A 27,980-nucleotide genomic window follows, 5' to 3' on the forward strand; every position below is an offset into this window, starting at 1 on the left:
TTAATTCATCTCTTTATTTTGCATATTTCTCTCGCTTCCAAGACCTTGCATTTCTGACGTTTTATTTATTTACATTTTAAATAAGTACCGGGAAGGAAAAAACTATAGAGGCTGTAGTAAGCAGAGGATAGGAGGGCTGCCATGGATATCAGTGAAGACACACCACAGACCATCACAACTTTTCTTCCCACTTTTGATATTTTACCAGATACTGCTGAGACATCCTCAGTCTTAAGGACCAGAAACATTTTTTTTCTGGAGGGAGAAGAGAAAGAAGAAAACTGGATGTTCTGGGCAGCATCATACTCTGTTTCAAATACTATCTCTGCAGAAGACACAGTCCTATATTACGCAACCTACTACATATGTGTTGTTTGAAGACCCAATAAGGTGTTTGTGGTACAAGCTCTTCTTGATGGTCAAGAAATTGAATCCAGATGGATTCAGTCAGTCCCACCCTCCCAAAAAAGACCTCAGCGCTGGGACCACCCACCCACACTATTGCCACTCCTTAATCAATGCCCTGTGGGACATGATATCCAGTAAGAGTACTGAAAAGCAGGGAAGATGCTTTTCAAAGGACAGGATTCCCTGCCACATTCTCTGTTTTTCTAAATACCAGTAGACGGTCTGGCTAGGAGAAACCAATGTCTAGAATTAACCACAGAACCCAGAGTGCAAAGGTGAAGGCAGTGCTCAGGCTGCTGATTCTTCCCTTTATATCAAAAGGCATAATATGCAGCACACACCCCAATGCAACTCCACCGTTTCAAAATCCCACAGAGTGTTTTTACAAGCTCATTGTACTGACGCTTCTAAAAAAATACCAGCTTTCAATTAAAAATAAAAAACATGCAGCACTGAGGCCCAGGCCTCTCTCCAAAATTGCTATTAAGGAAACAAATAGTAAAGAGAAGGGAAAGATGTTTATAGGTCTCTGAGGCACACAAAACAGAGGCTTTTTAAGGCTAAACTGCAAAGAGTCATAATTCCTGGTAACAATCCAGTTTACTGCTCTACAGTTCTTTTAGCATAACACAAATGCTGAGCTGGCAGCAATAATATAAAAAAGATCTTCTGAACTGTTTAGCTTCAGGCTGCCGCTATATGAAGGGGAGGGAAAACCTTCATGTCTTCCCACTTCGATGTATGGTTTCTTTGTGGCCTACAGTGATTTGCTTTTCAGGTTCCCACAAAACAAGAGCTCCATGTCAGAGATTTTGAGATCATTTCTTCCACTTCTGCTTTGGAGTTTTCTTTTTAAATTTCTTCTCCGGTTTTGATCCTATTGTGATTGCTTCTGATTTTCTTTTCTTGTCACTGAGAAAAACATAACACAACAGTCACAAAAATGCTTGTGGGTATTGTGCACTTTGGGCTAAAAAACATAATATAGCTTTGTTTTCTCCCATCTTCTGCAGGAAGATCACCAGGCAGGGGGTGTGAATTCACTTGGGGGTGGTGTGAAAAGTAGTAGTGAGGGAAGGAAAAACCACCTTCCATCCCTCTAGTAGGTAACCTCTGCTGGATTCTAAGTCATTTCAATAATCAGAATAAATCCTTCTGTTCATGGATGGGCAAGTCTAGATGCAACCTCTAGAAAGTGGTCTCTGATTTAAGCAAGTTTGACTATATTTGCTTGTTTACATAATTTATTCTGCTTATTGAGATGAGGAAGGAGCTATGCAGGGCACTAAGACCTTGACTTAAGGCTTGAGAGTCTAACCACTTAATAGATAGAAGGTCATAGACCTTCCCATGCGTTGAGATGCAAAACAGGCATTTTTCAAACACTTTCATTTCTTTAACAACAATATGGCCTAGAAACATTTTTTTCTAAATGCAACTGGAAAACATCTATTTCAGTATTCAATAGGCAATACTTATGGCATAGTGAAATACATTAAGCCCTAATATCATCTCTCCACAATAGAATGGGCAGGAAGAAAAAAACCACTTTAGAGAGAGCTCTGGTGGAGATAATTTTTTTATACCAAGTTACATTAACTTAGGAAAGTTGTCCATCCCTTCCTTTTCCTGACAGCGTCCTCCTACACATCCCCCCAGGCTTTGTGAAGGGACACCTAGGGGGTGGGAGCTTCTGAGTAATGCAGGACAATGCACAGGCATTTTCTTCCATAAGCTTCCTTAAATTAACATTTATTGAGATTGAAAGTTAAATATTTTGGCTTCTGAAGATTTAGGAGTTCGTTTCATTTATTGAATTTATATACTGCCCTATACCCGGAGGCTAATTCAGAGCCCATCTTCTCCAAAATAAAAAGATTCACAAAGGGAACTTGAGGACTGCCTTCTCCACTAAGAAGCTACTCTACTTGGCTCAAGCCATCTTCTAAGCCCCTGCTCTATATTCCATCCCAGCACCTGATGCGACTGGCTTTGTGAAACAGGGCACACTTGGTGGTGGCCCCAATATTGTGTAGCACCCGCACAAGGGAGACTTTCTCCGATTCCTTCCTCTGGTTCCTCTGGGAATGGAAGAGAATGTATTGAGATAGAAACTTTTCTCTTCTTCATTTAATCCTTCAGTTTCCCAGTATTGTCAACCCTTTGAGAAGTGTGCGTCACTACCTTTTGAGGCTGACGATGGAAGCATTCTGTCCTGCTTTGGTCAACACTTCATTCCATTCTTCGTCATCTCCTCGGATAACATACCTAAGTGAGAAGAATTGTGTGGGTTTTTTAGATTTAAAATGGAGGACACTTGATCAGAAAATACTGGTATAGTTTGCAGCAATGTTAGTGGTCATGAAGGCATTGGTTAACGACAAGAAAGAGCATGATCAGGCACATTCAGCTGAAAGAGTGTGTGCAAGTCAAAAGTCAAAAATAAAATAAAAAATGGACATCTGAATCCGCTCTTCAACTGCTATCACCATCCAAACAACTACTAAAAACCTCCCATCTTTATTAGTATGGTCGAAGTTAAAATCAGCCCAGAGGAGGTGGCAGGCAGATAGGGCTGATGGGACCCAATCCTGCAGCCCCTTCCTCTAACCATAGTTTGATACCTAAGTTAGCATTGCATTCACGTCTTAGAAGAAATAGAGACTAAGCAAATTGTGAAGAACTTAAGTATTCAGATTGGTTGATCCCTCTATACCTAATGGACCTTAAAAGAAAATTAAAAGCAAGGTCAGATAGGCAAATGTTTTTGGGGGGTTTTCTTAAAAACTTCAGCAGCCTTTGCAGAAGGGATTGCAGAAATCAATTTTAGGCTCTTGATAGTCAAACCCTGTTCGCAAGACTTTCAGAAACTGACAGCAATCTCATTAAAAAGCCACAAGAGTTACACCACAGCTGGAAGACAATAAAAATTCAGTTGTGTCTTCCTGATGACCTTTTGGGAGGGGGAAAACATCTGGAGAATGCCTGTCCTGGTAAGGGCATCAGTGAGAAAATTCTGGAACTGCAGGCCTGTGCCTCAGAAGGCCACATGAGTTTTGGCAATCCTATTTTGAGAGGCCTAAATTCCCATCCACAAGTAAGACAAGATGGCTCCCTGTAGCCATCAACTTCCATAAAGAGGTTACAAGACTCTGAGCATATTCCCCTGTAGCTTGTGGGGAAGCGACTAAGTGACATTGAGAAAATGGCAAAACCTCTCCTGAACTGCATCAGAATCATCAGGCTAGCTTTATGGAGTCATTTGGTTCCTAAACAAAGCAATGTAATCCATATTATCATGTCAACATCTGCCTTAGCCAACACAATGGATAGTATGAATAGGTGGCCATTCATACATGAAACCAAAGCAAGACTATATTTTCCCTGTAGCATCCTTGGGCTATTTAGATGACATGGCGAATTAGCTTAGACCCCTTGATTCCTTTTCTGGAGACTGTTGATTTGTTTACTGCAAATTACGAGGGCTTACTGTGAAAAGTCCAGATCTTTCAACTTCCCAACATCTTGCTTGTGTTTTTCCTGAAATTCTTTTGCTGCTTCTTCCTGCATTGAAAAAGCAATTTTTAAAAAAGGATGCTGAATAGGGTTATGAAAAAATATACAGTTCTGAAGCCAAACACACAACAAAAAAGGCTGACTAGCCATTGCTTCTCTGCCCCACAATCCTAGATTTGTAACCTGATACCTTTGGCACCTAGGACAGACTTATCCCATCTGCAAATTCCACAATGGAACCAAATCTAAAAGCTGATCTACTGTAATGGCTACAACATTCAGCCCTTTCTTTGATCTTCCGTATTTTTTATATTTTCCCCCATGTCCTCTCAACTGTGGCTTTGCATAACATATTGCCTCAGGAAGAGTTCCAGAGATCTTTAAAGCTTGCCATTATTTTGTGACATTTTGGGTAGTTCTAATGAAGGCATTGCACAATGTGACATTTTGGGATTTTAACTGAAGCAGTGATAATTCCAAGGAAGATTGTCTCACCATAATATGATTAACACCAGGTATTGGTGTTATGCACTGCCAGTTATAAAAACTGAGATAGGAAAATGTGCAAGCTAGTGGCAAGCTTTCTTCAAAAGATAATACAGTACCTTGGAAGTTGAACGCAATCTGTTCCGGAAGTCCGTTCGACTTCCAAAGTGTTCGAAAACCAAAGCACAGCTTCTGATTGGTTGCAGGAAGTTCCTGAAGCCAATCCGAAGGTGCGGAAGCCCTGTCAGACATTTGGCTTCCGAAAGAACGTTCGAAAACTGCAGGAGTCACTTCCGGGTTTTGATCGTTTGGGAGACAGAACGTTTGAGAACTAGGCTGTTTGAAAACTAAGGTACGACCGTAGAATAAACCACTTTATATCGTAAACTTTCTGTGATCCTTAGATGAAGGGAAGTATAGAAATTTAATAAATAAAAGAAACAGTGCTTGCAAGACCAGACAAAAGTTCCCACTAGTTCACAGATGTGGAACTTGCAGTCCAACAAAACCTAGAGCATGGGTAGGCAAACTAAGGCCTGGGGGCCACATGCGGCCCAATCGCCTTCTAAATCCGGCCCGCGGACGGTCCGGGAATCAGCGTGTTTTTACATGAGTAGAAAGTGTCCTTTTATTTAAAATGCACCTCTGGGTTATTTGAGGGGCATAGGAATTTGTTCTTTCCCCCCCAAATATAGTCCGCCCCCCACAAGGTCTGAGGGACAGTGGACCAGCCCCCTGCTAAATAAGTCTGCTGACCCCTGACCTAGAGGGTCACAGCTACCACCATCCCCAGCAGTCAAAACGGCTGTTTGACCTCAATGTCTGATATTCAGAGGTGACTGCTTTTGTACATGGAGGTTTTGCTTAGCTATCAGGGCTCATAGCCACTGGCAAAATAATCATCCATAGAAGTGTGGATTAAAGAAATATTGCACTGGCATGAAGGGGTGGTGGTAGAAACCTCTACATACATAGCACTAGTAGTTAGAATCTCAATATGAAAACACAAATTACCAAATCCTCATTTAAGGATTTCAGAGTTGGCTCCATTACAACGTCTTTGGTTACTGCCATCTGCTCTTCCACAGCCTTTTCCAGGATAGTATTGAACACCTAGGAGGGAGAATTTACCATCAGGGTCATTGCTCATTGGTTAAGGATGAAACGCTTGATACGTTTGATTGGCGGTACCATTGGTTCCCTAGAAGTTACTAATGACCATCCGTGCAATGGCCCCTTATATGGTAGAAATACAAGATTACTTTGCATAACCAACTGGCAAAATTAAATTCTGCTCTGCACCATATTCAAACAGTACACAATGTTCAGTCAAGTGCAACTTTCCCCTGACATCACACAAACATCTTGAAATAATGAGTGAAATACTCAAGGGAGGGGAGGAGCTGCTTAACACATTCCCTTCCAACCATCGGTCCATTCAAAATCCTCTTCCACCATAGTGTTTTCTCACCTGGAGGAGGTGCCATTTTGAGTAGAAAAGCAACAGGAATAGAAAGAGTTGAGCATTCCCCCGCCCCACGGCACTTTGCTAAATCTTGACTGCCTCTCATTTATTAAAAAAAGAAAACAAGGGAGATGTACACACAGCTGAGCATCATACAGAGTTTGAGCCTCAAAAACATTTACCCACATCTGAAGAACCAACCTAAGAGAGCCTATGATACAAGGGGGAGATGTTCAAAGCAAAACATATTGAAGTTATTTTTATACAGTTAAGTTTAGATCCTATACTATTGGATCTGGACACCAACTGTGTTCCACCATACAGGCAATCCTCCCAAATGCAACACTCAAAAAAACCCACATTTACCTGAACCACCTTGCGGATAGACCTGTTGAAAAGGCCCATCAACTGGCCACTAGGCAGCTCTATCTCTTTCTCCAACTGATCCACGGATTTGTGCTGCAGACCAATCCCAAGAAGAAGAGCCTGGAAGAAAAGTGAGTTTCCTGGTTTTGATTCAACAGAAGGGAAAGTCTGGCCTTTGTCAGAACCCCATCATGTCATTATTATTTTTGTCCAGCAATTTCCTGTCCTTTCAAAAATTTAGGTGCACAAAACTCAAAGGGCCACATTACATTTTTATTAGTCCAGGAAGATCACATCACATCAATGGTAGAATAGCACTTTGCTACCATTTTAACTCCGTACTCATTTTTAACGCATTCCTTGCCAATCCCCTTCTTCTCTCTTTGCAAAGTGAACCACCCAAAAACAAACTGCAAAGTCCCCCAGCAAACCACCACAGACCACATCTTCTCCACTATTAAGTGTGCTCTCTTTCCTCTGTGCACAAAGTACATCACTTATGCTCTCCTCAATATGCAACAACAAAGATCTGCACCCCTTTTCTGTTGCTCCCCCATTTTTGTTTTATCAAATGCAAGATCTGCACTATCTACCTATGCCAGATTTTCTCATTTTCTTCCTTTAGCCTTTCCTTTTGCTGTGTTTTGCTCCCGCAACACTTGTCTACTGCCCCTAGCCAAGTTCAGTGGCAACAAAACATAAGGCATTCATTTGCTCCACTAACTTCACACACAGTGTCTCAGATGCAGGTAGGCTGCAAAGCATCACTGGCAAACTGCCAGAGGCTTTTAAAAATGGGATCAATTCCCAATGCCTGCACTACGTTCTGCATTCTTCCACTGACTGTTGATGGCCTGTATGAGCCACAAATGATCCCACAAATAGGTTAGAGAGGTCTTCAGATAAGGGGTGCTGCAATCAACCTGCATAAATTATCTTGAGCAAGTGCCTTAATTCAGTTACTGTTTGATTCAGAAGTTGGGCTCTAAATTAGGGTTCAAGGGCACCTGATGTAGTTCCAAGACAATTGATTTGTGGATCTTGTCCTGGTGAGTTTAAAGTTAAGAGGACAACTGGAAAACCCAAGCATGCCACTGAGTTCAGGGGGGGAAAGTCAAGGTCACAAAATCTCTCTCTCTCTCTCTCTCTCTCTCTCTCACACACACACACACTCACACACTCACACACACAGTTCAGAGACTGGCCATCAAATGAGAGGACTTGCATTAACAAGACGCTAGCTAAACACATGATACTTACAGACTGAGTAGCAGAAAGGGTCATATCTCCAAGCTGGTTGAGAAAGTACATCTTAGAGATAGCTGGAATCATGTCCATAATCAAGTGATAGTCCACCATGTTCCTTGAGTACATCTCCAGCCTCTTCAGGTCGTAAGGGATAAAAACAGCTTCTAATTCTTTACGACTGATTGCTTAGCAAACCATGAATCAAATTTTGAGTGGAGTGGCAAGAAAGAAAAAAACAAGACAGAGATAAATTACACTTGCTATCTAGGTGTTAAGAGCAGGAAGCAGAGCAGTATTTGTAAGACGGGGATAGCCCATCTGATGTCTTCCGTAAAGGATTCCCATTGTCAGCATGGAAATGCAACAAGCTGTCCATCAAGAAAGAAACTGCTCTTGGACCAGAGAAAGCAGAGTACTGTGTATATTTATTGAAGACCTTTTTTATTTTTTAATGTGATGCATATTTTTTTTTCTGGGATTTGCTTTAGTACTCTTTAGTACATGGTAGGCAAACTAAGGCCCGGAGGCCGGATCCAGCCCAATCTGACCCATGGACAGTCCGGGAATCAGCATTTTTTTACATGAGTAGAAAGTGTGCTTTTATTTAAAATGCATCTCTGGGTTATTGGTGGGGCATAGGAATTCATCCCCCCCCCCCCTGCTGAAAAAGTTTGCTGACCCCTGGTTTAGCTTCACAAAAGGCCCTCCAGGGAGCTTTGCAGACATTTACTTACGGGGTTGAGGTGGCTGCTTGATATTCCTGTTTTGCAAAATGTTCAAAGCTAATGAAGGAGAGAAAGTGCTGAACTGATATGACAAAAGGGAGAGAAACCTCCTCCTGAAATCTGCAGGACAAATGGAAACAAAACCTTGTTTACTACTTCATGTACAACTGATCTAAAGGCTGATTAACAGTGATTTGCAGTGGGGGATATCAAATCCTTTTAAGGGGACTTGACCACCAACTCTCCATGTGAAACTGTGGGGTCAAATCACCACGGCAGCTAAAGTTGATGACTACTTTTTATGCAAGAGTATACCTTTTATTCTCCTGCCAACCTAGCAGTTCGAAAGCACGTCAAAGTGCAAGTAGATAAATAGGTACCGCTCCAGCGGGAAAGTAAACGGCATTTCCGTGTGCTGCTCTGGTTCGCCAGAAGTGGCTTAGTCATGCTGGCCACATGACCCGGAAGCTGTACGCCAGCTCCCTCGGCCAATAAAGCAAGATGAGCGCCGCAACCCCAGAGTTGGCCACGACTGGACCTAATGGTCAGGGGTCCCTTTACCTTTATACCTTTTATTCAGAGGAACTCCACTCCCCACCCCATAGGAATGTGGCGGTAAATTTACCATCCAACCCTAAAATGGCAGCTCAAAAAAGCACTGAAACATCATTCCCACTAGTCACCTTTCCAGAAGGCACTTAGCCAGTTCTCCTGCTCACTCTCTTCCTCTTCATTCAAGGTCTTCAGCATGATACATGAGTGCTCCCCAGTCAGATCATTCTGGAAAATAAAGGTATTGCTTGTAGCTGCAACGTTTTATGAGCCGTTGAGTCTTTTCAGCAATAAACAGCAGCAGAAAATAAAAAAGTTTATCAGAAAACACACAAGATAGTCAACAGCAATAACTGCGGCGCATCACCATAGTCTCAGTGCAACCTGGATTCTGCTTTTACAAAAAGGTAGCTTGGGTAATTCAGAACCAAATTACTGTTCCATTTCAGATCACATCAGGTGAATGATGAGGTTCCAAACTGGAGTTATTTTCTGGCTCAGATTATCAGAGCTGGAGGAGAACCATAGGGTCACAACACTCACTTCAGACTGGAGGTGAGCATTATAAGTTGCCCAGTCTGGTATAGTAGAAGACTATGGAATTCCAAACTTCAGGGACATTATTGGTGAAAAATGAAAACTTATTAACTATTATTTCACTGTGTATGTCTGATGACTATGAAGAACTAGTCACTGAAGCTATCAAAAGGAGATCATTTTAAAACCGAACACCTGATTTATGCAAACAAACCCCACCCTAGGCAAACCAATGACACTCACTGGATTTATAGTAAGGCTGTCAACCAATTAAATAATGCCTAGCTGATTGTTCAATAAATATACACCAAACATTTTTGTATAGGATAAACTACAGCTTAATAATCAAAAAACTATCACAGAAATAACAGAAATCACTGGGTTAAAGCTGACCAAAAGCCCAGAGGTAGCATTATTATCAATATATGATGGGGTGGAAGATTCACAGACTATGAAGGACTTGCTCACAAATTTATAGACAGCTGTACAAGTTATTATATCTAGGAAGTGGAAGGGGCAAGGTGGATATAAAATGGAATGGAATGGTATAAAGAGGTGTGAAATGTAGCTATTAATGATAAATTAGAATGTGCTGTTAAGGTAAAATGGGGAATATGCAGGATTTTGAGGAGCTATGGAAGGTGTTTGTGGAATTTGTACTGGAAAGGGGGTCAAACCATCGCAAGAGATGTTGAAATTTTGGGAGGTTGAATAGTTACAATGGAATGGTCTCGGGGGTGGGGTGAACATTTTTGTTCTTGTTTATTTATTATTATTACTTTGTCAAAATAAAAAATAAAATTATAAAAAAAGCTTTCACATTGCCATAGTGATATAGTCTTTGTTTTCCTTACAGGGATCATCAGAACCAAAAATCATTCCAGCACTATTGGGGTCTTGGGCAATGAAATGAAACTTACAGGAGTCTGCCTCAGATAAACTGGTACAAATCCAGCTCGTTTCCAAAACCTGGTAGAAGAGAGAAACAAAAACTTACTTACAGCCTGTGTCAAGAGAATGCTGATCGTATACTGATAGTCTATAAAACACAAAATAACTGCACAATATGGCTCAATATTTATTTATACTTAGGGCTGAGCCAAAGCTACATACTATTTCCCCCAGGCATTTGTGACCAAAAGACACCAAGCCTTCCCACTTTTTCCACTACTCCTTGCAACCATCTCCATTTATTTCTTCTTTCCCTTGCCCTCACTCTTAGTTGATCTCACTGACACCATCAAATGTGATGCAGTCCATGGTCCTGTGGCCTCGCCACATTTCTTGTGATTAATTTAGGAAGGAAGCAGCAACAAAAAGAGGGTGAAAGGGAAAATGGCACTGGAGCAACAGTGGCCAGTGTCACTGAAAAAGCGAAATATTAGGATAATCTGTGGGTGCAATTCAATATTGTGCCATTCAGTGCAAGCATTTCTACTTGCCAGAAATAATTATCTCCCCTCTGCTCCCCCACCCAATCGCTTGCTGTTCTGGCCCTCCAGAACATGACCCTCCAGAGCAGATTCGGGTAAGGTGCATGGGGGTGAAGGGGAGGAGCCCTTGCTCTGGCACCGGTTAGATCAAATCAACCCCAAAAAAAATTCCATGAAAATAAGTTCTTCTGATCTACACACTGGAGAATAGTTCAGCACTGTCCTAAGTATAGTATCCAGGTATACAGAAGAAGCTAACTGAAATAACCAGAAACTGCACATTGATGCAGAACAATGTTCTTGTACTGCTCCCTTCATGTCATAGGTCTTGGAACCCTAGAATTATAGAGCTGGAAGGGACCCCAAGGGTAGTCTAGTTCCAACTCCCTGCAATTCAGGAATCGTAGCTAAAGAGCCCCTGAGAGACATGTTCTGCTGTGAACAAATTTTACCAGATTGTACCTTGAACAATCCAAAACAGGCAAAACACCCCAAGGTTAGAAAATGCACTTGGTCTGAACCACTAAGATTTCATGCTTTATAAAACACACCGATACCCGATTTCAATATACTTGTTAAGAATGTAAGAAAAGCCCTGTTGGATCAGGTCGAAGGCTCATCTGGCACACTCTTCTCCTAGTGGCCAGCCAGATACCTTTGGGATACCCCTAAGGAGGACCTGAATGTAGCAAAGCCCTCCCCACTTTTGATCCCCAGCAACTGGTACCCAGAGCTATACTGCCTCCAACAGTGAAAACAGAAAATAGCCCATTGTGGCCAGAAGCCATTGATGGCATCCTGTGTATACCTGGTATCACAATGGCACTGGCATCTCTTAACCTCTCCCAGCAGAGGATAATGTTGGAATCCATGGTTTGAATGCAGCTTTGCAAGTTAGCAATTAAGAGTCTCCACAGCGTGGGAAGACAGAGCATGAAAGGAATCTGCCTAGAGATAAGGAGACCCAGCAACAACCCGGTGATTAGCTGAGGTCCCTTATATAGGCATGACCTATAACACTGGTGTGAGTGAGTGTTAGTGTGGTGTGGTTAGTGCTGAGGAGTTGCTGAGAGTGAAAAAGTCCTGTTGTAAATAGTAACTTGTAGATAGACTTGTATGTTTGCTGCTGTAAATAATAAAACAACAAGAATCAAGTTACTAGTGATCCGTTTGGTTCCTGTTCGTCATCCTGCCTGGGCAATCTCAAGAGTTGCTCAACAATGGCTGCAGTACTCTGCTATACTCTGCTAAGCTGTGCAACAGGCGAAAGCACTTCAAAGGTTCCGACGGCTTTCAAAGTTTCAACAGATGCAAATGCATCCAAATGCTTACTTGAGCAGCCTTGGTGTCAAACCGTAGGACACACCAAGATAGTCCAGATTCTCAGCTTGCCTCTCGCTCAGTTTGAGAAGCAGAGGCGGCAAATCCTTCCGAGGCATCACAGCTTCTTCTAATAAACTGACCGCCTAAAACAAAACAAAAAACAGCAAATCACTTAGCAAGCGGATGAGTGGCCAAAAACATTTGCCTGTTCAGTGGAAAGCAGTCCGAAGAGGTATAAACATAATGAAATCCCCATGTGGACCTCTGAAAAGCAAATCTCAACAGAAGCCTTTGTAGAATGTCATAGAATCATAGAATTGGAAGGGACCACAAGGGTCATCTAGTCCAACCCCTTGCAATGCAGAAATCTTTTGCCTAAGGTGGGGAACAAACCCACAACCTTGAGATTAAGAGTCTCATGCTCTACTGGCTGAGCTAGCTTTCCTACCTCACTGCTCACGGTAGTTATTTCTCTTGGCTTCTGAGTCACTTTTTCTTCCAAACAAGGAAACTTGCCTTCATAGTACATCTGCAGCAAACGCAGAGCTCGGCTGCCATAACCCATCTGGGAAGAAAAGGGTTTTGAAAGAAAGGATGCACATTTGAGAAAGAGAAAGCTCTTACAACCTGGCTCCTTCAGGAAGCTCAGCATCTGAGACATCAAGCATCAAGCCCATTTCATGTTGGGATGAAGAACATGTGGCCCCTTCAGATGTTCATAGACTACAACTTCCATCATCCCTGACCATTGGGCCATGCTGGCAGGGGCTGGAGTCTAACACCATCTGGAGGACCACAGGTTTCTCATCCCTGATTTACATGACCAGGTCAGCATCACTCTGCCACCACAGATGGTTATTAGTTATAAAAAGTTGCCAACACACACAGACACGAGAATACACATTTCATACATATTGTTTTTTCATTAAATTTATATCCTGCCCAAAGAAGCAGGGCAGTGGGAGATATAAGGCCCAAACTAATGGGTCTTAAGTAAGCAGTTTGCTTAAAAAAACACACCTGGTTTTGATACAATCTACGTTTCTGAGGCAGGAAAAGAATAAGATCCCCAAAAAATGGTATTTGCAGGATTTCTTTCAAATGCTAGCAACAGAAGAATAAATTACATTACCCCTTGATAATCAGGATGGACTGCAATGCGAACAACTCTCCCACCAGACAGACTACCAAAGTCAGGATCTTGGAACTAGAAATAAAAAATTCGGAAGAAATGAAGGAATCATCAAATGGAATTGAAGAATAAGAATACATGAAAGTGCAAAACACCTGAGATGCAACTGAGAAGCTGATCAGTTACCTGCTCTGAGACGCTCCATGGAATGAGATCTCCCGATGCTTTCTTCCCCCTAGACAGACTGTTCATAATAGACTGACGGGCGATCTCTCCCTCCAAACATACCTGCCAAAAGTGGGGAGAATAAAGGAGACATGGGATTTAGTGCTAGACTAAAGCACAGTACTCAACAGACTAGGGCAATTTAATAAATCAATCATCAATCAATCAATCAATCAATCAATCAATCAATAGGGGTTGTCTTATACATGGGGGAGAAATACAGTAATTTTCCCTAGGAGTCAATGATGAAAAGGTTAGCTCTCTGATGTAGGATTTGTAGCCTTTATCAGATACCCGATTTTCCACAGCTTGCTTCCTGGGCAAATTAATCAGAGCTCTTTCAGCACAAAAGGCTTCCGGTTGGATCCAGTCTAAGCTCTGGGTACAATCTAAACACTCACCCTGAGGTTGCTGAGAGAGCTTAGGAGGGTGTGCAGTTGCCCCTCTGCTGCTCTCTGCTGCCCATGAAGAGGAGTGCGGCTGGTTGGGAGACTCCACCAGGGCAGAGACCCCACACTTCACCCTGGGGGACAGGAAGGTACCACCAGCAATTCTTCAACCAGAGCTAGCCAGCAGAAAGCACCCAAATGGGGTGTTTGGGACGGGTCCATCAAACTCTTTGAGTCCCAAAGGGATCCAATTCTTTTGTCTCTCAGCTGCACCAGCTTGGAGGTGGCACAACGAAAAGGAAGCTGTTCCTCCCCCACCCAGACACAATACTGCCCTAGCCAACACAAGCAGCAGGGCTTGTGACGCAGCTGTCAATCTGGCCCTCCACTCTGCCCTGCTGGTCCCCGGCTGGGGGTTGGGATTGCTCTGTTAGTTCCATTTACAGCAAGTCCCATTGATTTCAATAGCGAAGCCAATTTAGTCTGCACCCAGCCCTCTGTGCCCTCTCTTACCTGAACGACAGCAAGCACTTCTGGCAAAGAATTCTGGGTAGGTGCAACAGGTGGCAGGAGGCAGAAGAGGTGATGGGCAGGAGCATCTGAAAGCATCTGGAGGTCATTGGGAGAGTTCTGGAAAGACAACCGTTGGGTCACAGAATTAGTTCTCCAAACACACACAAACAATTATATTTGTTTCTCATCTGATGAGCAACTATTTCACTGCGTCTGATTTATCTGCACTGTGGGTTTTTGGAGGGTTTTTTGCACAGAGAACTCTCTTTGAAGCAATGAAGACCATCGGCATCAAACTGATTTTTTAAAATGCCAAGCTATATAGGGTCATTTTGATACAGCAAAGTGAATATAGTATATAAGAGTGTATATAATAATAGATTTTATTTTCTTCCATCCAAATGCAAATACTGATCTTGCTCCAACCAGCAGGAGCTTCTCAAGTGGCATTCAGTTGAGGGATCACTCCTGTTGGCAGGGCAGTGGGGGTGACTTTTGCCATCTCTCGCCTTACGGCAGCCCCCAACACTCCCCTCTCTCACTGTTGTGAAGGGTTGCGAGTCTGCCCAGAACAGTGACAGAGGTGGCCCGAAGGAAAGAGGGGAACTGAAGGAATCAGAAAGAAAAAGAACCACAAGGAAAAGCACTTATGATTTTTGTCCAACCACAGCTCAGCAAGGAAGGTCAAAGGTCCCCCAATCTCCAGCCGAAGCTGGCAACAGGAACAGTGTCACCAACCTTGTAGTGAGAAGCCACGTACAGCGCCATCAGCCTTTGAAGAAAAGTCTCTGATGCTCGGTGATAGCAGAAGAGGGTGTCCCTGTTCACGTAGTATCTGAGTGCCATGGGTTAAGGGCCATCTCACCTGTGTCTCACTCTAGGACAGTGTTTCCCAACCTTGTGCCTCCAGATGCTTTTGGCCTACAACTCCCATCATCCCTGACTAGCAAGACCAGTGGCAAGGGATGATGGGAATTGTAGGCCAAAAACAGCTGGAGGCACAAGGTTGGGAAACACTGCTCTAGGAAGGACCTGGGAAGGGAGTAATTTCCTGGGAAGGGGGTAATTTCCTGGGAACAGTATGCAGCAGGAGGACAGAGAGGATCATTCCATCTGGCAGGCTGAAAGGTTTGCCCTGGTGGAGAGAGCAACAGAGCCTGATACTGAATTCCTGTCAATTTTCCATCTCTCTTACTCCCTGTGGGGCTGCTAAAGGCCACACACGGCATGAGAATAATCTCCAGCAGCAAGGATACAGGTCACAGGTTTCGGGCAGCGGGCAGCCAGATATAATCCTTGTGATGTTGAGGCAATCCAAACACAGCAAGTCGTTCAGCCACTTTTCGACTGGATCTCCCGGGGCATACCTAATGGATTCCTGGAGGGAAACTTCATGCAGCGAGCGAGCTGGAGGGAGAGAGAAAGACACAAAAGGGCAAAAGTGAAAAATTTAAGTCCATGGCCAATTCATATCCATAAAAAAACCAAAACAAAGGAGATAGGGAAGAACAAAACTCTTACACCCCAGTGTTTCCTAAACTGGTGCCTTCCATTTGGAGGGCAACAGATTGGGGAAAGCTGCCTTGTCCAAAGAATTATTTCTATTTCTATACATTTTACACTACTTAATGAAATAAAAACCGCTAAGTGGTTTATGTTTACATAAAAAACAACACACAGAGAACAATATTCAATCAAATTTCCTAATACCTAAAACGTGATATAAACACAGAACTGTATGTCACAAAGAAAACTGAGCAGTGTACGAAACAAATTTAAAAATTAAGGGTTCAGTCCAGAAATTAACCACCCTCGGCTCCAAAAGCCCCAAATGGGAAGTGTTTTCACATTAAACTCCCAAGAATGCGTCAGCAGGTTGTGTCCTCCTCACAAGCCCTGAAAGCCCTCTTAACGCTGCCCAATAACAGCTTCTCACACTGCCGCACTGTCAGCCCTCCATGTTAGGTAGATGATGCTTGGAACCTACTGTTTGGTCCACTGCCTGGAGACAAAACAAGTACGCAGCCTGTCAGGAAAAGCTGGTCCACAACCCAGGCACTAAAAATGAACTAAAAGCCAAGAAGTCCTCTTGGATTTTCTCAATTCAGCACTTTCAGCTCCAAGACACCTAATGGTGACAGCAGCTCAAAGCTCTTGCATCCATTTCCTGCAGTTCTGGGGGGGGGGGGGGATTTCTCCTGCATCAAGAGCCACTCTTTGGCACATATCTGAGAAACGTAGATGCTGTGCTTCTGCAGTACAGATTTCACATTATGCAGCCTGGGGTTTCTCAACTCAACTATACCTGAGGACAGTTTCAGTGTTGTCGTCGCCTTGTTCTCTGCTGTCATACTGGCCTGTGCTTGTGCACTCTGTTGCCGCAACTGCTGGATCAGCTTCAGGGAGAGGGAACGGCCAGTACCCTCATACCTATTAAGAACAAACAGACAAAGCAGTCGAGTGAAAAGAGAGACACACAAAACAAGTAAAGCTCTTGATTCCTGTAGTATCAAGGGAAGACTTCCACGCGCCATGACAGATTAGTGACCAAAGAAATAGCATTAGTTATCATCAGGTGTTAAGCTACAGCACAATAAAATTTGGGGGAAATAATTCACATATTCAGCAGGCAAGTAGGAGAATCTAGGGGGTGGGAAATCAAGCGATGGGAAACCTGCGTGTGAATCAGAAAGCTACTTTTCCCAGAGGGCTTTTATAATCAATCACAGGGAACCCTGGGAATTTTAGCAGGGGTGGGGGGGATAGGGATTGCCTAACAATTTCCAGCAGCACTTTTAACAAACCACAGCTCTCAGAATTCTTTGGGGAAAACAAAGACTGTTTAAAGGGGTGTCATGGTGCTTTAAGTGTATGGTGTGGGAGCAGCCCTGCCAAGAGTCACAGAAACCCTTAGAGCAGATTTAAGGCATGAAGAACTTACCCATTGATTGTAGAAGCCATGAAGACCAGGTAAGGGCCTAACAGGTTTTTCACCAGTGGGAGTGGGATAGCAGCAGCTTCATCAATCACCACCAGCTCAGCTTGCCCCAGTTTCACAGCATCAGCAGGGTGGATATACTTGCCAAGAAATGAGAAAAAAAATATTTTTTATAATTATTATTACTACTACTACTATTTCTAAGTAAATGACCATTCTCTCCTGAGCGTTCAACCAATCAGAAAGGAAGCCACAACAAATATAAATTATTTCTTTAACTCGCACTTAGCTCCAGAACTGCCCTCCAGAATTCTGGAATTGGCCTCCACAGTCACTTACAGACACACTGTTAAGACCACACTCATGGAAGACAATCTTACTTGGCTACAAGTGAGCACCAAAGAAGACTTAGCTCCATTTGAAGATCAATCACCTAGTTTTCCTTAAGATTTTTGGTGTTGTTTATTAATGCAATATAATTCCACAGAGAAGGAAAAAGATTTAAAGGGGGGACTTTGAGCTAACAGAAACAGACAACGCTTTTAGAATATGGGTACAGTCTAATTGTGAGGAAGTATAAGCAGATGTTCTAAACAACGGATGAAAGACCTCAAAATTAAACTTACATCACCTGGACACCAGAGCTAGCATACTTAGAGGAAAAGAGGGAGGGAGAGGCAGAAAGAGCGCCCAGTGTATGTGCAAGGACTAAACGTCCCAGGTACAGATCTTGCCTGTGCTGCAAAACTAACCAAGTGGCTTCAGGAAAGTGTAGCATAGTGTATCTATGTTGTACATTATTATTTCCTGCACCCTACTGTTCTTCACGGGATGTGGGTGGCACTGTGGGTTAAACCAGAGAGCCTAAGACTTGCTGATCAGAAGGTTGGCGGTTCGAATCCCCGCAACGGGGTGAGCTCCTGTTGCTCGGTCCCTGCTCCTGCCAACCTAGCAGTTCGAAAGCACCTCAAAGTGCAAGTAGATAAATAGGTACCGCTCCAGCAGGAAGGTAAACGGCCTTTCTGTGCGCTGCTCTGGTTCGCCAGAAGTGGCTTAGTCATGCTGGCCACATGACTCGGAAGCTGTACGCCGGCTCCCTCGGCCAATAAAGCGAGATGAGCGCCGCAACCCCAGAGGCAGTCACGACTGTACCTAATGGTCAGGGGTCCCTTTACCTTTACCTTACTGTTCTTCACATAGATAAGCAAGTATTTTAGCACCAAGGACCACAGTGGAAATTGTGGCCACCTTTGCAAAGAAAAATAAAAAAGATTGTGCCCTTCATCCTGGACCATCAGGTCACATGCAAAATTGAGTGTGAGTAGGTGTAGTGTAGTGGTTAAGAGAGTTGTTCTTGGACCTGGGAGACCAGGGCTCAAATCCCCCCACAGCCATGAAGCTCACCTTCGGCCAGTCACTGCCTCTCAGACTAACCTACCTCACAAGATTGCTGTGGGGATTAAATGAGGGAGAGAGCAGCCTTCTGGAGGCCACAGGCCAGTGCTGGGCAGAGCTATTAATGCACATTTTCCTTGTTTCTATACTTTCCTATCCAGGCAAGCAATAGGCTTTATCAGAGCTCAGGGACACGTTTCAGCTAAGCAAAAACACTAAGCACAGTGCAAAGCAGGGCCAGTGAGGAGTGGGGCTTGAGGAGAATTCCAAGGGCCAGAAAGAGGGGTCTAAGCGCCACATTCAAACCCTAGGCCCGAGGGCCTGGCATTGGGTGCAGCACAATATATTATGTCTTCTGAAAACACGGAGCTGAAGACTCGCTTTGGTAAACCAGTCTGACTAGGAGTTAAGCAACCTTGTCTAGCTTTTGCAAAGAAGTTATAGCATTTGAAGAGTGCCAGGAACAAGTAATTGTGTCTACACATGCCTGAAGGAAAACCGAAGAAAGCTTCTATCAAAGATAAATCTACCTGGATAGTCTGCCTATGCTCTTTGAACACATTCACTCTGACGACTGCTTTGCTAAATTCAGGGTTGAGAGACTGAATGATCTCATAATCCAAGTGTTCCTGAAAACGACAGACATAAACCACATTAGGAACACCAAATAAAATAAAACCTAGCTTGTACAAAAAAACCCAACCCTTCAGAGCTAGTTTGGTTTCAAAGGTCATCTGAAGCTATAATTATCTAAAATTGTTCCACATATTTGGTAACCCCATGCTTTGTAAAAAAAAAAAACCCACAAAACATTATTCCACCAGGCTCTTAGGGCGTAAGAATTTTCCCTCTACCCACTGATGGTTCTGCTGTTGTTTTATTCCATTGGTTGCATAATTTGACATTTTCAGTATGGCTTTGACTGTTATTATTGCAATTTGTATTGTCAGCCACGCTTGCAACCCACTGGAAGGAAGGGCAGGATATAAGCCTATGGGAAATAAATACAAAAATAAGGAACTGAATCTAGAAAAAACATGACCAGAACACCACCAATGGAACAGGTTTCTTGTATTTCCATTGCCACTGCAGAAATCTGCACAGCCTAAAAGCAGCTCATGAGAGTCAGACAACTTTCTGGAACTGTGTGGGTTATACACAGGTGGTTGTAAGGGGCAGGGGGAAGAAATTCAGGAGGATAACCGTGTGCAATGTACACAGAGGCACTCTGTGGAACCAGTCAATATCTGCTTATATTACCTGATACTGCAGAGCATCAAAGCCTTTAAATACAAATTCAAACAGGGTGTGAAGGTTATCTGGGCTGGGAGATGTGACAAAAATGTTGGAATAGCTGCAAAGAAAGAAAGAAAAAGAAAAACATGACAGAAATGAACTTTACAAACTTTTATTATTATTGAAACAGTAATATAAATAATTCGGCATGTTGTAAAAGCGGCAAAATAATTTATCAGCTTTTTAAAAGAAATATTGTTATAACATGACCCAGCTTTTGGAGAAACTGGAACTGAAGATGGTTTAAAGCAGAGTTTACAAGACAATATAAAAACCTGATGTAAGAAAAATGTTCCCCTATTGCATGCACATGTGCTACAGAAGAAAGTACTGAAGTACTCCTATAGTAGTCTTTGGTCATGTTTTCACTGGAGTGGTAAATCTGTTTCTGTACTGTGGCACTTCAGAGCTACAGCAAGTTTTGAACAAGTAACGAGCTACATTTTCAGCTATTTCCAGACTCAAAAGAGAATGTGGATTTAACATCACCTGGAGCCTCTTGAAGGAAGAACAAGTTACAAATTCTTACATCAGTTATTTTGCAGTGTTTTTTAAATTGCTGCCTCTGGGCTGAGAGCGCAGCATATTTGAAATCATTTCTGATTTCAGCCTTAACTAAGTAAATCGTTGGTTTGACACTACTTCTATAGCTAAATGTGGCAAAAGTGAGCATATGGACCATTTTGATTTTTATTTATGGCTCATAACTTGGCAGCAGGGGGCAATTACCTATGTATATTCATTATTACTGAATCAGTACTTATGTGGAGAGTCCAGTTCTCCAAAAATACCTTCAGGTTTTACCTTTTAAACACACACCCATCCTTAAAACACCCCAGAGCAACTTACCCAAAAGCCACTGCTCCAGCTATGGCCAACCCCAAGGCAGCTGATTTACCACGACCTCGAGCGGCTGTTAAAGCCACAGTGCTTCTCAGCGTCTTCTCAGAAATGGCTTCAATGAACTTCAAAACAGCTTTGGCCTAGCAACAGGGAAGCATATTAGAACAGTTTGGCCAGAAAAGCAAGACCACAAAACTAGAGAGCTGCAAGCAATAGCATATGCTAGTAAGATTTCAAGTTCACTCATTTATTCATTCAGTAAGATTTCTTACACATCCTTATAGTTATAAAAAAAAGAGCAGACAAGTAAAAATAATTCCAAATGGAAGCTGCATAGAATGGGTTAAACAAAAATAGAAATTGGTCCAATAAAGTAGCTTAACTATCTAAGGGTCTTTGGCATACAGAAACTGAATAATGACGGTGCAAAACGTACTTCTGTATTAATATCAGACACCAATTTCACGCATAAAACCCCATCTGCTGAGAGCAGGAGGAGATTCTCCAGCAGCTGGCAATATCTTTCATCCCCCTCATATCCTGCCTCCTCTCACCATCCTGAGCTTCACCAAGCTTCATGAACAGGACACTTGGGGGTGAGGGGCTCAAATAACTGCATTCCTGTTTCAATGTAAGACTTGCCTGATCCAGGGTTTTACAACCATCCACAAGCACTCCTACAGGCTGGGTATCCTGGAGGTTCTCCTTTAGTTCCTTCAGCTCCATGTCCTGAGGACTCAGACTTTCCTCCTGTGAGCAAGAGAAGTGTCACCTAAATCAGAAAGGACTGCTGCCTTGAATGCAAAGAGACACCACGATCCGCAAGTAGCTCGCCTGCACAGATTTGTTTTGATGGGAAAATGAGCATCCTACTGCTCATTAACCAAACATGGTGGGTTGTCTTTGAGGGATACAACCCAGAGCACCTGCAAGTGTGCAAAATTAGCTGCATAGGAGCAATCCTGACTTTGAATATATATGAAGTGACGAAGGCAAGAGGGTTGGGGGGGGACGACGACCCTCCAACACTTCACTCCTTTTCCAAGGCCTGTTTGTTATTGTTATCAGGACCTGCTGCTCCAAGCACAACTCCAAAAACTTTATTTGTACTTCTGGAAATACAGCTTTTAAGCCCTGTGCCTTTGGAGCAAGAAGAAACAGAAGAAACAGAGGGCTCTCCTGTCGGAAAACAAGAAGAAGCAAAACAGAACCTTCCGCCAAGTCCTATAAATCAAATTATTTTACCAAGCACCTAAAAGAAGTTGAAAAGGCAAGTCCTGTTATTGCAAACTAAACATCCGAAAATCTAAAGTTATAATCTGAATTATATGAATTTAAACTACTTACCTGAGACCGGGGTGGAATAGCAGCAATGTCTGCTACATGGGTAGAGATCGGGAGGATGTTAAGCTGGTCGTCAACCACCATGCAGGTTTTGCAAGAGGCCAAAGAAAGAATGAACCTGTGCGGTGAGACAGAGGACACAGCACCATTGTCGCTGTTGTACTTGACTGGTTCTCTGCCTGCAAAATGATTCCTCGAGCTACAGCTCATGTACATGAATGGATTAGGTGATCCAAGAATAGTGTTTCCGGATGGCACATCAAGCCAGATAGCACAGACTGCTTCTGTATAGTAGCTCCCTTCAGCATTAATACAGTGCTAACACACAGACCCTGCCAACTTCACAGCAAAGCTTAGGGAAGAGTTAGCCTTGGGACTCAAAGCCACATTTCCAACATGCAACAATACACTTTGTTCAACAGCATTTCACTGCACAGGGGAGTTTCCCAAAAACAAACGTGGGGGTTGGCAGAGCATTTGTTGGGAAATGTCAAAGTGAATCTACATAGCAGAAATCATAGATGTCCCAACATTTTACTATTGTAAATTAGACTTTGCTTAATTTAGTCTGAGCACAGCCACCCTACACAACAGGTGTGGGGTACCTGTGGCCCTCCATCTATTATTGGACCACAACTCCCATGTTCACTGGCCTTGTTGGCAAGGACTGATGAGAATTGGAGCCCAAAGGTATCTCGTGAGCCAGGAGTTCCTCGCTCTTGCTGTGCATTTCCCTACTAGTCAAGATTGTACACAGCTTCTTGAATGATCTCTTGGACACAGGGAAACAATAATGAATGCAATTGGGGTGGGGGGAATTCACATTTAAAGTTACAAACATGCACTTAGAATCATGCAGACTTCTGAAGCAATGAGCCAAATCTAAGCAACAGGGCTAGAGCTTCTAAGATTCACCACCCCATTATGCTTAAATTGAACATAATATTCCTTAAAACTTCCACTAGAGGGCAACAAGTACTTGGGCCAACATGGAATCCCTTCTAATCCAAGGCTCAACAAACACACTTTCCCCTTCCAAGGGTTGCTAGTATTTGTGCTCAAAATAGTTTGGCAGCCTACCTTTCATTGAATCGGCCGACCACATCCTGATGTGCTTCTGTCCGGTAGCGAGAGTGTACATCCTGGGGAGAAGAAATGTTGTTTGTACGAAGCCTGAAAAAAGCCTTGAACCTGACAACTTCAACGAAGCACAGGCACATAACAGCCAAGTATTCCACTGTCTCGGTTAGACTGTGCTCCTTTTCAATGCCCACATTTTACCGACTGCTCTTTAAAAGGCTCTCAAGTTTACCTCTCTAATTCCCAAGCAGAGGCCCAAGTAGAGATGGACACTGGCCCTCATTAGCACATAGCCCTCAGCCAGACCAGTCTATGACTTAGGGTGCATGAGCAAGTGTGCTGCCTGCAATTGTGTGACTGAGTAGGCCAGCCTACTTTTCTGCCAGGATGCTTGCGCTTCCAGCACCTGCATGTCTAGAAATTCTGCATCTAAAGCTTTCCCCATAACTGCATCTCCACACCGAGAAAAACTCCACGTGCTTGCCACTTTCTTAGCAGCTAAGTGCAGAAATAAACAAGCAGCTTTAATGACTCTGATACGCATGTTCAGAAAGGACACTCATTGCATCCAATATGTGGTATGTTTCACCCATTCCAGAGCCAGATCTCAGCACTACAAAACAGGTTGCAGCACTGAAAATCTCCTTTTAAGCTGGCATTATCTCAAGTCCCTAGTCCAGCTGTACATTTCAAATGGAACACAAGAGAACACGCCTGTACCACTTTCCCATGCAGTCCAGCACTGTCTGCTATGATTGGCAGTGCCTCTCTGGGCCCTCAATGTTTCCAGTTACATGCAACCTCATCTGTTTCTAACTGGAGGTGCCAGGAATCAAACGAGGGACCTGCAGTATGCAACGCATGGGTCCTACCACTGAGCCACGGTCCCGAATAGGAGAGCTGGTCAATTTTCTGTTAAGCACAAATAAAAACATCTCAGGAGGCATACATACCATGGTCATGGTGTAGAGTTGCTTCAGGGAGTTCATTGTTCTCAGAAGAATCGCCACGATGCCGCCGCCTTCCACGGTTTCAACTGTACGAGCCAGCAAATTGGGTGTCAAAGCTTCAAAGTCCTGGAAAAGATTGTGCCGGAAATTGACGCACCGTCTTCAGTAATGTGCCCGCAAAAAATGCGCAGTGCCAAGAATGGAACAATAAACATGGGAAGATGCCTTACAGCAGATAGGCCATTGGTCTATTTTGCTCAATACTGTCAAGAGTGACTGGCAGCAACACTTCAGGATTTCAGACACGGGTCTCTCCCAGTCCTGCTTAGAGATGCCAGAGAATGAACACAGGACCTTTGAGATGCAAAGCACACACTCTTCCACTGTGCTACATAGCCTCTACCAACCCTTGAGTACTTTGAACCGATGCAGGCTTGAATGCCTTCTTCTCCCTGCAAGACAATGTACCCTTAAAAGCCTTTGAAGATTTGTGTGCTTTTTTTTTTTTTTTTTTTGCTTTTTTTTTTAGGGGGCTGGTGGAATGATTGAGTTGTAATACAGAAGGAAAAAGAATGTTCCTTAAGTTTATCTACTGGGAGTTGCTTATCGAAAGGCATGACCGGTATGGACTTTCATTATTCTTGTACAAATGGAGTCAGGCAACAATCTGCAACATGATGGTCCAATTTAGATGGATCATATCTTAATAAGCAGAGATAGAAGCAAGACTTTTGCTCATACATGCGGTCCCTTCTCCCTTGTGGTGTATCTGAATCAAGGTCTGCAATTAATCAGAGTTTCTTTTTTAGCTGAACCCGGAACTTCAAAGCATGATTTAAGATGAAGGCTTGTTCTGGAGCTGGTAACCAGTTTCATGGTTCACCCAAAATGAGAAACTATGATTAATTGGAGACTTCTGTGTTCAGCTGAGATATTATCCTGAGCATGGCTTGTATTTCACAGAAGTATCAAATGTCATTTTATTTTATTATTTTTTATTTTTGTTAGTAATGCAATGTGGAAAATACATTTGGTACAATTTTGCACTCAAGAGTAAAGATATCTGCTACAGGGAACATTATGGATAGTGCAGATGAAGCCTAGAGTTAAGGAGCAAGTAAACTGCCCAAATAACTTGAAGAAAATGGCTCTCCTGTATTGAACATCTTCCTACCTGGAGGACGCACATGCCGAAAGTATTTCCAAGAATTTTGTGAGTCTCGTTGTAGTAACAGTACCGAATGTTTGTGGCTGCTATGAACAACTCAAACGGGTCATCTTGTTTCAGATCTAACATTCCAGTTTTAATCTTCTTCTGCAACTGCCTCATTCTTTTTTTACGGTGGCTGGAGGGAAGATACAGGAAATTAAATTCGAAGTCCTCACTGAGGAAATTATCACATACTCAAATATGCAATTCTGTGTGTGTTAACCCAGAATAAAGTCCCACCAGGTCCAAGGATTTAATACTTTAGCCTCACCACATAGTTGCAATTTTTTTTAAAAAAGAAAGAAAAGTCATACAAACGTTTTTACCTGCTGAAGCCCAGCTCTTTCTTATAACACCATAATACTGATGGTCTAGCCTTTACAGCTGCTTTAGACAACATATGATGAAGTATGACTACCTGTAAGGCAATAAAACCTATCATTACCTCCAAACAAAGACAACACTGAAATCAAGCATCTGGAAAGCAAACAGGAAGATTTTAGAAATACTGTACAATTAGATTTATGCTTTGCCTATGCTTCTGAGAGAAGTGCCAGAACTTTCACATATAATCTTGTGCTACAAAACAATGGGATATGGAAAAATAAAAATGACACTCATGACAGAGACTTAAAAAAAGAGAAACCTTAACTGAAAAGACAGATACTGTATGGAATTCAATGCAGCACTAGGTGGGGAATGTGTGCAAGAAACAAGGTCTGATCACGCAACAAGACTTTTGTGCTTGAGAATGTTGCTGCGATAAGTTTCATGCTCTATAGCTTATAGTTTGAATGCATTTATTTATTAATCTGCTGAGAGAACACTAGTTATGGGGATGGAATATAAACTGTCATCAGTAAATTACTCCCAGATCCTTCATTGGGTGAACTACACACTGTAATTATTACAATTAAAGTTCCAACTCAAAAAGTAATTTGTGGGCACACATGGAAGTACAACCTCGTGACATTTTTCCCAAGTGAACCAGCAATATGCAGATAGATTTCCACAGACAGCAATGATTTTAGCTTCTCCTTCTCTACAGACCCTCAGCAGAGGGGACGCTCTTGGTAGTCCCTCAGTTCAGGAGGTATGTGACCCAGGAGATGGAATTATCTGTGGCAGCCCCTAAGTTATGGAACTCCCTCCCCGCAGAAGTGCATCCAAAATCTTCACTGTATTTCTACTATATGCTGAAGAAGGCACAGCTCTTTATCCTGGCCTTTGACACTTGGGAGATAAATGCAATTAACTTTGCACTGGTTTTAATGTTGTATTTTTAAATTACCCCTGGAGCTTGGGGGTAAAGGGTGGGTATCAAAACAACAACAATGGAAATCGCAGCAGATACCTTCTCTGCAGAAATGGGTCACAGTGTAAAAAGTCCCTGGAAAATGACCATGTTACTCAAGGGTAGGGAACCAGTGGCCCTCCTGATGTTGCTGAACTCCAGCTCCCATAGCCCCAACCAGCATGGCCAAAGGTTAGGGATGACAGGAGTTGTAATCCAACAACTTTTGAAGGGCTGCAGGTTCCCCATCCCCAATTTAGATTTATGATGAGCAATCCCAAGCTGAATGAAACAACCACATATGGCCACTGCTTTTATTTTAACTGCTTGCACAAATCTCCCAAATAAGAAGCCAGCACTTTCCACAAGCGCATTAACAGCACCCGGATGAAGGTTATATACATTAGAGAAAAGAAGTCACGGGCTGCACTTCACCTGATCTTTGCTACGATCCCCTACAACCACAAAAAGTGTCCTGTGCCGTGCAGCTACTCCATTCTCGATCAGTATCCGGATGCGATTGTCCACTTTCTTGCGCTGCATTTTCAGCTAGAGATCCTGTAAAGTTTTTAAGAGATATTGTAGCGATTCAGTGCAGGGTGGCTTCAGTTTTCACGGAGACAGCAGTCTGGGGGTGGGGGGTGGGGAATAGCAAATACCATCCATCCCAAGATTGCATTTTTCATCCTAAGCATAAGAACACCAATCCTCCAGCACCTCTGACACGTCTCCCCACTTCAACTCGTCTCCCTGACCCCTAAACTAAAAACCCTCAATGTTGTAACCTTTTCTCACAGAGGAGTTTCCCCACCAGCTGCTCATTCCGATTGCCCAGCCAATTATTATTATTATCATTATGATTACTGCCCTTTTCGCGACCGTCTTGCTGCTCTTAACAATACCTTGGGTACACAAAATTGGAATCGACACGTGCAAACAAGGAAGATGCCTCCAAACCCAGCCGCTGACTCGGAGACTGTTCCCTTGCTTTTTCTGCTTCCTTCCTTACAGAAACCAGTTCTGTAAGCCAAGAGGACCCTGGTGCCTTTAAACTCTGGTGCCAGCTTCCCACGTGCAAGGGGGAGGGGGCCCACATGGGCTGCGCAGCGGAGAGGAAGGACCCTGGCTGCTGACTCAGGCACAGCCTGCAAGGATGCCCTTCCGGAAAGAGGCGGCGCTGGGGCCGCCAGGCGCAACACGGCCGGCAAGGGCTTTACGCCGAGCCGAGGCCTATAGTATAAAGGATTCTAGGTACGGAGCGGCGGGGGGGTGGAATTCCAGCCGGGGGCCTTTTTCGCCTGGGCGCTTTTTG

The 27,980-nt window shown here is 43.2% G+C and overlaps 1 protein-coding gene across 1 annotated transcript; it reads right to left on the reverse strand.

Moving 5' to 3' along the window:
* Positions 1 to 27,893, reverse strand: NAT10 (N-acetyltransferase 10). The gene is made up of 29 exons (XM_028728198.2): positions 27,571 to 27,893; positions 27,104 to 27,226; positions 25,701 to 25,792; positions 25,339 to 25,510; positions 24,168 to 24,290; positions 23,215 to 23,276; positions 22,138 to 22,252; positions 21,433 to 21,540; positions 20,797 to 20,930; positions 19,912 to 20,005; positions 19,182 to 19,280; positions 17,260 to 17,396; positions 16,624 to 16,748; positions 15,575 to 15,725; positions 15,057 to 15,153; positions 14,319 to 14,435; positions 13,378 to 13,479; positions 13,192 to 13,266; positions 12,508 to 12,624; positions 12,069 to 12,202; positions 10,224 to 10,272; positions 8,898 to 8,994; positions 8,224 to 8,334; positions 7,502 to 7,674; positions 6,242 to 6,361; positions 5,425 to 5,523; positions 3,899 to 3,972; positions 2,593 to 2,676; positions 1 to 1,320 (listed from the first exon to the last, which is right to left on the reverse strand). The coding sequence occupies exons 2-29, from the start codon at positions 27,209 to 27,211 to the stop codon at positions 1,227 to 1,229; spliced, it is 3,063 nt and encodes a 1,020-aa protein (XP_028584031.2). The 5' UTR covers positions 27,212 to 27,226; positions 27,571 to 27,893; the 3' UTR covers positions 1 to 1,226.
* Between the last annotated feature and the right edge of the window lie 87 nt (positions 27,894 to 27,980).

The sequence above is a fragment of the Podarcis muralis genome, chromosome 1, assembly GCF_964188315.1.
Source record: "Podarcis muralis chromosome 1, rPodMur119.hap1.1, whole genome shotgun sequence".
NCBI classification, from domain to species: domain Eukaryota; kingdom Metazoa; phylum Chordata; class Lepidosauria; order Squamata; family Lacertidae; genus Podarcis; species Podarcis muralis.

Coding starts and splice junctions, on each gene's coding strand:
- NAT10 (XM_028728198.2), bottom strand. CDS start 27,211: ATGCAGCGCAAGAAAGTGGACAATCGCATCCGGATACTGATCGAGAAT. Junction 5,524..6,241: donor CTATCCGCAAGGTGGTTCAG/GTAAATGTGGGT, acceptor TCTCCCTCCTAG/GTGTTCAATACTATCCTGGA. Junction 1,321..2,592: donor TCCATCGTCAGCCTCAAAAG/GTAGTGACGCAC, acceptor TGTTTTTCTCAG/TGACAAGAAAAGAAAATCAG.